This window comes from Salvia miltiorrhiza, chromosome 2 (assembly GCF_028751815.1).
Source record: "Salvia miltiorrhiza cultivar Shanhuang (shh) chromosome 2, IMPLAD_Smil_shh, whole genome shotgun sequence".
Taxonomy (NCBI): Eukaryota; Viridiplantae; Streptophyta; class Magnoliopsida; order Lamiales; family Lamiaceae; genus Salvia; species Salvia miltiorrhiza.
This window is the reverse complement of record NC_080388.1, coordinates 57632673-57642714: the sequence shown is the minus strand read 5'-3', so window position 1 is coordinate 57642714 and position 10042 is coordinate 57632673. Positions and strand designations below refer to the sequence as shown.

At 32.8% G+C, this 10042-nt stretch overlaps 1 protein-coding gene across 1 annotated transcript; it reads left to right on the top strand.

Annotated features, from left to right (window-relative positions):
- The first annotated feature begins 710 nt into the window (after positions 1-710).
- On the top strand, positions 711-6293 carry LOC131010587 (purple acid phosphatase 4-like). The gene is made up of 7 exons (XM_057938174.1): positions 711-1062; positions 2393-2549; positions 4174-4281; positions 4375-4502; positions 5348-5476; positions 5842-5909; positions 5987-6293. Exons 1-7 carry the CDS (start codon positions 895-897, stop codon positions 6204-6206), a joined length of 978 nt encoding a protein of 325 aa, XP_057794157.1. The 5' UTR covers positions 711-894; the 3' UTR covers positions 6207-6293.
- Positions 6294-10042: the final 3749 nt, after the last annotated feature.

The window sequence follows — 10042 nt, the reverse complement described above, 5'->3', positions numbered from 1 at the left end:
ATGACAAAATATGACTATTTTTTGTGGCCGGAGGAAGTATTATTTAAAAATAAAAAATACATATTTTTAGAAAACGTATAAAAAAAATACTCCACAAAATTGTAAGGAGGATAATAAAGAGTAAAAAGAAAATAGGCAAAATTGCCGTGAAGCATAATAATCAGGTAAGCTGGGCCCCAGTAAGTGATGAGTAAACCTGTCCATTTGGTCGTGCAGCAGTGGCTTCTTCTGAATAATAGTTACCCATTTCCATTTGCTCCACTTTCATTGGATTATATCTAATTTTTTTGAGGACATTACATTCTGTTTTACTACAAACACCAATGACTTATAATACACTTACACGTAACATATGTTTAAAATTTATATTCCCCAGTTGAGCCATAACGGAACTAATCAGATAGTCAAACCAACTATCAATAATAGCTACTACAAAATTAAAATAATCAAACTACAAAGTGTTAATAAATATTGGATTTAAATAATAAGAAAATTCGAATCTTATTTTTTTATATACCCATTACAAATCCACAATAATAATTAATCAATATTTAATCTCATAATAAAAAATATATCAATTAAAACAAAATTCTACAATATACTAATTTTTAATTAATTAATTAATACGTACCACTGATACAACAAAAAAAAATCGTACCCTCCCCCCGGCTCCGCCATTATTAATCACTATCTATTATTCGTGGATATTCCAAACAAAATTCGATACTATTCACACATATAAAAGTCATTAAAATATGTGTAGCATACGGCACGTGTGTGTATATATATATATGCTTTACTGGAAGCCTTCCATTAAATCAAAATAACTAGCCTCTCTCTCTCTCTCTCTCTAGCAGGCAGGCAGAGGCAGAGGCAGGCTGTGAAAATAGAGGGATGGGTGTGAGGATAGTGATGATACTATTAATATTGGGTGTGAGCAATAGCAATGGGTATCTTGAACGCTTCCAACACCCTACCAAAGCTGATGGGTCCCTCAGCCTCTTGGTCGTCGGAGATTGGGGAAGAAAGGGCGACTACAACCAATCCACCCTTGCCAATCAGGTACTTCACTTTTCCCACATCCATAACTAATCAATTCCAATTTCATTTCGTCTCATCTACTTATGAGCAGAGCTAGCCACATACTAGACTTCAATTATTATAAAAATGTAATAACGGATAATCTACTTAAATCATGTTGTTGCTCGGATACTTGTGTAATTTTTGTTTTACTTATTGTTTTTAAATCAAAAAACCATTCACGTAGGACTTTGTGTTTTTAATTAGGTAGATTTGATATCATAGTGTTATTGATAAGTAAATGAGCAAGAAATAATTTTTAAATCTAATTACATTTAGTAGACTGGATAATGCATAAAGGCACAAGACAAAGAAAGTAAAGATTTAGATTTTTGTGCAAACTAGTATTGGTGATGATTATGACACGTTGAGCTGATATATGTAGTGTATATATGTTTTAAATACGCTATCGAAATTAAAAGCAACTGGAACTTATGAAAAAAATAATTGTAGTTTATAAATTATTACTTCATTCCACTTTAATATCTAAAAAATTGCTATCGACATATTATGAGATAAGACTATAGAAAGATAGGAGATAGAGCTAGAGTAATCCCCTTCCTTGTTGTTCTCTTAATTTTCTCTTTTGTGTTCGTGTCTTGTCCGCTTCGATTCGATAACTCGATAGTTATCTATTGGTTTCCATAAGATTAGCTACAACCTATTGTAGTCGTTTGGCTGCACCATAGGAAGAGTCATAACAATTCCAGTAACTCCTATATAAGAAATGGCTGCAAGAACAAGTAGTTATTTCTATCAGCCGGCCGGTGGGAGCGAGAAGTTTGGGATATGTTTGGTGTTTCTTCCGCGCTATGAGCGGACAATTCCAAAGAAATGGTAAGATATGGGCAAGAGTTTTCGCGGATATCCCTATTATTCATCCTCTCTTCATCCGCTTTCGTACCTCTCTTTCCGGTTGGCTATTACATCATCAAGTTTGCAAATAAAATAAAAATCCAAGCTTGATTTATAAGAAAAATGAATAAATGCTTTTTATTTAATTTATAAAATTAATTATACAAATAACAATTTTTGATGTATTAAAATCAAAATAAATATAAAAAAAATAGTAAATGCTAATGTGGACTAACGTTAACGGTGCTAAAACGTTATCATTCATTATGTATGAAGTACTAGCTACTTGATGCGTGTCAAAGTATATATCATAAGAGGCAGTTTAAATTAGGTGTCATGCACGAAAAGTGTGACCACAAAATGTATGGTACAAAATTTGTATGGAATGATGTAGATAGTCATTGCATATACTAATATTAAATTAAGAATGAATTAATTTGGTGTTTGATAATTGTAGATGGGCATCACAACGGAGAAGATGGAGATTGATTTTATTATATCAACGGGTGACAATTTTTATGACGACGGATTGATTAACGCAAACGATCCTGCCTTCCACCAATCCTTCACCGATATCTACACCGCTCCTTCCTTGCAAAAAACATGGTACAATGGTAATACTCCCTCCCTCCTATGATATTTTATTTTATTTTTTTAAAATAAATAACTAACTAGTTTGGGTTTATCTCATTCGAAAATTATTTTAATATATATTAAGAAATTAAGCTAGCAATTTTGTTCGTAATAGAGATGCAACAGGATTGGCAATAGAGAAGATTTCGTGCGTGTTTGTCCTTCTTAGAGAAAAGAATGAATAAATTAATTAGAAAATGTTAAAGGTTACTTACGATAATATTTTTCTTTTTATCTGCACGACTTTTCTAACGTCATCTTAGTAGTATGAGTTAGGTGAAATGTGTGACGTATAAACTGAAAATAATAGATTAAATGAATTGAGAAGTATCACTGTATCATGTTACAATTTTTATTAATCTCTAATTATATATTTATATATGGGTAGCTTCTTTTTGACCTGTTTAACCCCCCAAAAAGAATAATTATATCTAAATACACGACCTTTCACTTAGTTTTGATTTTAAATATAAATTAAAGTTTCTAACTTCCAGTTGTTTTGATTTTCACATTTTTGTCTATTGCCTTCAAAACTAGTTAAAGTGGATATATAAAATGTCTACATGGCTTAAAGGCCCATGTATTAAACGATACAATTAGATATCGATCTATGTTATTTTGGCTAGTTATGATAGTACTCCCTCCGTCCCAATATTCAAGTCCCCTATTTTTTTTTGGGCCGTCCCAATATTCAAGTCCCCTTTCCTTTTTTGGCATTAATTCTTTGAAAATTGACAGTGTGTGATCAGAATAATTTAAAATTTATATATTTTTAAAAAAATATTTAAGTCATGTATAAAATTAAAATTAGATGAAATTTCGTTTATTTGAACGCAATTGCTCTAAATGAAAAGAATAATGCTAAACAGCCACATTGTGGACCACAATTTACCTAAATAAAAAATAATTTAGTTTATTTAATTTATTTTTTAAAATAGAAATAAGATTTAGTTATTTTATTATATTCTTTCCATTGTAATTATTTTTTTGTAATTTTTTGGTAACTTTTTTTATTTTTATTAAAAAATATATTAATAATAAAAAATACAAAAAAAATAAGTACAATGTAGAGAATATAGTAAAATAACTAAATCCTATTTTTATTTAAAAAAATAAATTAAATAAATCAAGATTTTCTGTATTATATTAATATGTGGGTGACTAGAATGTGGCTGCATAGATTTATTTAAATGAAAAAACACACATTTCTTTTTTTTGATGTAAACCCCCCCCCCCCCCCCCGCACCCCCACTACTGTAACATTAATTTCAAGAATACGACAGTGTTGACACACACACACACCAAAAAAAAACAGAAAACGAGAGAGAAAAGTTATTATGCAGAAAAACAAACTTTATTTTGATTGGTCATCAGTTTGATATAACGTCATATATAGTTTCAACAAATTTGAACGTAGACTCTTCCAAAAGAATAGATTACGAGAATCTTAATTAAATTTACTAAAATACAAATCTATATTTAATAATGTTTCCATTTTAAAATTGTTTTATTATTTTCCTTGGTGTATTGTATATATATTTTTGTTCCTTTTGTTTTTCCTAAATAATTTCTTTTGTTTTTCCTAAACATGGAAATTATTTGCAGTGTTGGGGAACCATGATTATAGAGGTGACGCCTTGGCACAATTGAGTCCCATCCTCAAAGCAAGAGACAGCAGGTGGTTTTGCAAGAAATCTTTTATTCTCGATGCAGGTTTGCAATTACTATATTTTATTTTTCATGTTTATTTATTTAATTGCTTGAAGACGATGGATGTAATATGTGATGTGTATTATATGGTGACAGATATGGTAGAATTTTTCTTCATAGACACGACGCCGTTTCAAGACAAATACTTCACGAATCCAAAAGATCATGTTTATGATTGGAGAGGTGTCCTGCCTAGAGACAAATATATTTCAACCCTCTTACAGGTACAAGTGTGTGAGTGGATGCACCTAGCTATAATATAAGATAAGTCATTCAAATATCAAAGCTAATCCATTTCTTATAGTACTTCAAAACAAACGCATCCTAAAAGAATTGTACCATATCCAATTTTATTTATTTATTAAGTGAAATGGGAAATCACATCTCTTTCGTTTTCTCTTCATGTTTCAGAATCTACTAATGTTATTTTGGATTGATAGTATTTTGTATCTCTAACTTTCATAATTTTCCATAAAATGAAACTAATTTTTGTTTCCTCTTAAAAACACTCCAACTTTCAGTATTTTTCATAACACGTTTCGTTGTATAAAATTCATTTATGTGATTTTTTTTTAAATCTACATCGTTTTGATGCTTTGGTGGAAAAAATGGCAAAATTTCCTTCTCATTTATCTTTATCTCTAAAATTTCATCAATGTCACCTTCCAATCCTGCAACCATCTTTCTTCTAATTCCGACAAAAAGATTGTCGTCACCGTCGTCCACCTCTATGCTCATTTCTTCCCTCATCCTGCAGCGAAAAAACACATTTTCTCTTCTTCAGATCTACTCTAAAAACTGACGATAAAATTTGCTACCTCCTAATCTTTGCTCTAAAATTCCAACAAACATATACACCATTGGAATATTGATCTTCGTCGCCATTAACCTTAATTGTCGCCAGCCACACTGTTGACTCGGAGAGATGTTATAGATAACAATATTTAGGAACATGTTATAGAAAATGATACAAGTTGGAGTATTAACTATTTTATTTTTCATTATTTTTGAAACTATACTAGCTAGGGTTTTAACACAAATCTTATATATGTGTAATTGTTTTAAACAGGATTTGGAGAATGAATTGATAGAATCGAAAGCGAAGTGGAAAATAGTGATAGGTCACCACACGATTAAGAGCGCTAGTGATCATGGTAACACACAGGAGCTTGTGGATAAGGTTCTTCCAATACTCGAGGTATCTATATATATTTTTCTTATCTTTGTAAATTGTGAGTGTGTGCCAAAGAATATAGAAACACACTTCAGTGAATTTATCTGCCTTAGTTAAATTTTTTGACTTAATGATTTTAAATTTGAATTTAATTAAAATGATAATGCATACGAATGCACACAAAGATTCCTAAGATTCTACCTGTTGAGAGTTTTTTTGTTTTTTTTGGCCACATGGAAATTTCATTAACTCAAAGGGAAACTAATACAATCAGATATCCTAATATTTACATGCTAGCTTCTTCATTTTTTTTTTCTATGAGAGGACAGAGGCTTATTAAATGCGTAATTAAAAGCCATTATGACTAATTAATTCGATGGAAATCGCAGGCAAATGGCGTTGATCTCTACATAAATGGGCATGATCACTGTCTGCAACACATAGCTAGTTCTGACAGGTAACTCGAAATTATATCGCCAAATACATTAATTAATTTGTAGGAATAAAAAAATAAGCATGAAAGGCCTTTTGCAGTCGTCTTCAATTTCTGACTAGTGGGGGTGGATCAAAGGCTTGGAGGGGTGTATACAACTGGCCCAACCCAAAGGAGATGAAATTTTTTTATGATGGTCAAGGTTTCATGACTTTGGACATTACTCACCATCAAATTGATGTCAATTTCTATGATATTTCTGGCAACTCATTGCACAAATGGAGTGTCGCACCACTACCATCCGTCATCTCCACTTTCTAAATTATTTATTGCTTTCAGAATTATGTAAAACAAATTAATCATGGAAATATATTAGTATGCCCTAAGCAGTTATATTATTGACTCTAATGTACATCTCAATTAATTATGTATAATTAATATATAGTGCTAACTTTAAGAAATTGTTTAGATGAAGCTTTCCACATGGAATTAAGCTCGAATACAATCTCCGAAATATTCATAATAGTGGAATAATGTAATGTAACATTATTACACTATTATGAATATTAATGTATATACTTGTTTAAATTATCTTTGAACTTTTAAGTGATTGGGATGCATCCCGCAAGACTAGCAGCAGATCGGGAGAAAGAGAGAAATTTAGATTCCTATTACTTGTCCTTCAATGCTTTAAGAAACTAAAAAATTTATTTATTTATTTATTACTAGTTTTTTTCATTGAGAAGGGAAGATTATCAGCTGGAAAAGTTTTAGTTTAAACAGCCGAATTTAAAATATGCGCTATATATAAGTTGTGCTTCAAAATACGCAGCTCTATTAGCAAATCAATAAGCAGGATATGACCATTTTGAGCTTCATTCATAATTTCGTAAACATCCTCAGGAAGCAAGTTAATTTCTCCACCAGGAATATCACAAAATTTCTTGCCCGAGTTAATTTTAGAAATTATATAAATGATTGAACGAGAAAAAAAAATCTAGGAAACTATGGGTTACAATTAAGCAATAAATTACAATTTTAGCCTCATTTTAATAATGGGTTAATTGCCTCTAAATCCTTAAACTATAATCACTTTCCGTTTTTTCCCTCAATCTTTGAACTTCCCATAAAAATCCACCAACTATTAATTATTCCCAAATTTCCCATGACGGATTTTCCGGCCAAATCCGTACACACGTGGAATTAGAATTATCTGACGTGGACACGCCAGATACTTAATAAAACGATGTCGTGTGTATTGTACATAAACGACGTCGTTTTGCATGTTCTTGTTCATATAAAATTAGGATTATCGCTGAAACCCTCAATTAGACTCTTCGGCGGCTGAGAAGCGCCGTGACGGTGGCGGTGGGTTTGGCTTTGTGGCCAATGCTATTCGGCAGAAAGAGAGATGACGGCGCTAGAGGGTTTTGCTGTTGGGCGTCGAATAGACGAGGAAGGAAGGCGGTTGGGCGGTGGTCCTTGTGGCTACTTCTCAGCCAGTCGATGGAGTAGGAAGGCGGATAGGCGGCGTTATTGCTGCCGCGGCGACAAGGCGATCCTCCGGCTGCCATTCGATTGAAATCGAAGTAGATGGGGCCTAGGGTTTTGGGATTTCGCAGATTGGGGATTTTCCCCATCTGCGTCAGAGAGAGTTTTTCTGCGTCAGAAAGAGTTTTGAGAGGGGGAAAGGGCGGCGATGCCGTGGTTACCGCGGCTGTTGTCGCCAGTGAGAAAGTAGTGGCGGTTGTTCGCCGAGAGAGAAGAAAGAAGACAGATTTAGGGAGGGGATGCATGTGTGGCATCTGTATATATGTGGCATACACTGCACACACGGACGCCATGTTTTGCCACGTTTTAAGTGAATATCGCCACACAGGATAATTCCGATATCAGATTTGGCAGGAAATTGTCGTCATGGGAAAATTAGGAAAAATCAATAGTTGGTGTATTTTTATGAGAAGTTCAAAGATTGAGGGAAAAAACGAAAAGTGACTATAGTTAAAGAATTTAGAGGCAATTAACCTTTTAACAATCATAATAATCAATATAGGCCTTAACCTAAAAATGTAAAGAAAGTTCCTATGTTTTAATCACAAAAACTTGCGTACACCCGAGTCATACCTGACCCAGATCCGACCCAATTGGACTATCCTACTCGAATGTCAAGTGTTAGTGTCATTTACATGTAATGTTAGTGTCATTTCAATATAGTGTTAGTGTCATTTTCGAAATAGTGTCATTTTAAAAATGAAATAGTATTAGTGTTATTTTCGAAATAGTGTCATTTGTAAAACAAAATAGTGTTAGTGTCATTCCAAGATCGTGTTAGTGTTAGTGTCATTTCGTGTTAGTGTTAGTGTCATTTCAAGAAAAAATGGATCAAAATAGTCCAAATGGGTCAGGATTCGGGTCGGGTACAACCCGGGTGTACGGTACACCCGAGTGTACAGGAGACCACCTCTGTTTTAATTAGATAGCAAACCTCCTTATGATGATAGCACGATAACGAACCTCCTTATGTAAAGAAAATTCCTATATTTCTTATGTTTAAATGTTTCAGTTGAAGAATTAGTAGATCGAGTCTACTAATAGTGGATGAAGAAAAAGTCCAGTGATTACAAACTAATTAATAGAAGTATTTTCAGCTCAAAGATTAAGTGAAGACTTTAATCCAAGGACAACGACAGTCTCTCGCATCAGTTGATTAACAACCAATATCTACTGAAGAAATGCATAATCAATCTGACATCTATTAAATTTTCACGGAATCAACCTCAGATCAAGCTAAGTTTTAATGGAAACATATCAAACATATCTACAAAATCTCTTGACATATGTAGATCAAATACAACTTTTTCAGAGTGTCAGTGTATGATGTTGCAGACGCCGATAGCGATGTACCATAAGTCAAACAAGAAGTTTTTCAGGATAGAAATGCTATTTTTTTTAAATGTTCTCTCTAATGAAACTATTTAGGATTGCATTTATAAATACCTGAAGATCCACACTATTTACATATTGGAAACACTGCGAACTTAAACTCTAAATCATTCAAGCTTGCAACCTTCGAAATCAATTGTAGCGCAAGTAACCAGAAGGGAAACACAACGCTTAAGGTGTTTCAAGCTCTGATACTTGTTTTCATTTGAACTCTACAATTGTTTCCCACAAATTCTAGGTGTTCTTCAAGATCATTCTGAACCTAGAAACCGAGTAATTTGGTCTTCAAATACTATTATTCATTGTAGCAAATTACTCATAAGTCGGACCACTTTCTACACACTACTTTACCCAAGTCGTTAGGTTTGTTGTAAGAAGTATAAACAAGTAAGTTGCAAAGTGTTAGTAGTCTGAAATCAAGGTAGAGATTGGTCACAACCAATTAACCCATTGATCAATTTAAGGTTATTAAACTTGATCAACAGCTCCAAAACAATGAATCATGAGATTAAATAGATTCACATTTTTATCAGGTTTGTGGACGTGTAGAAGGCTTTTTTTTCCCCCAACCACATAAAACTTCGTGTGCTTTTTACCTTTTAGTACTTTTAAATTACATATTATTGAATTATCACCACTCAACACAGTACTTGTCAGTTGACCTGACAAAACACATCATCATCTCTCATCAGCTAATCTGCATTAATACTGACTAACGAATAAGCTGATTAACTCAAGTAGAAGTTTTCAAACAGTGTGAGGAGCTTAACCACCACTTTCCGCACAATATCACTTATCTGTCCAATTCATAAGATTTTAAGTTGTCAGTAGATTAACTAACTGATCACACTCTAAGCAAGACTACTTACATGGACAAAGTCAACTCACTCTCAATTGTGCTGATCAAATCACTTGAGAGCTAATTCGATCATGAAGATTTAGGTGGATGCATCATCTTAATGGATGAATACAACACCTGAGTTCCAATCCTGGAGAATTGAAAATTTCATTATTTTATTTTTTTTCCATTTTTTCCCTAGTGCAGTTAAATATACTTACTCTGTCCACGATATTGTTTTCACTTTTGTCATTTTGGTCCGTCCACAATATCATTTTCATTTCTATTTATAGTAGTAGGGTCCACAAACTCTACTCACAGCAATAGTAGGACTCAAACTTCACTCACAATAATACCCATTATTTATCAATCACTA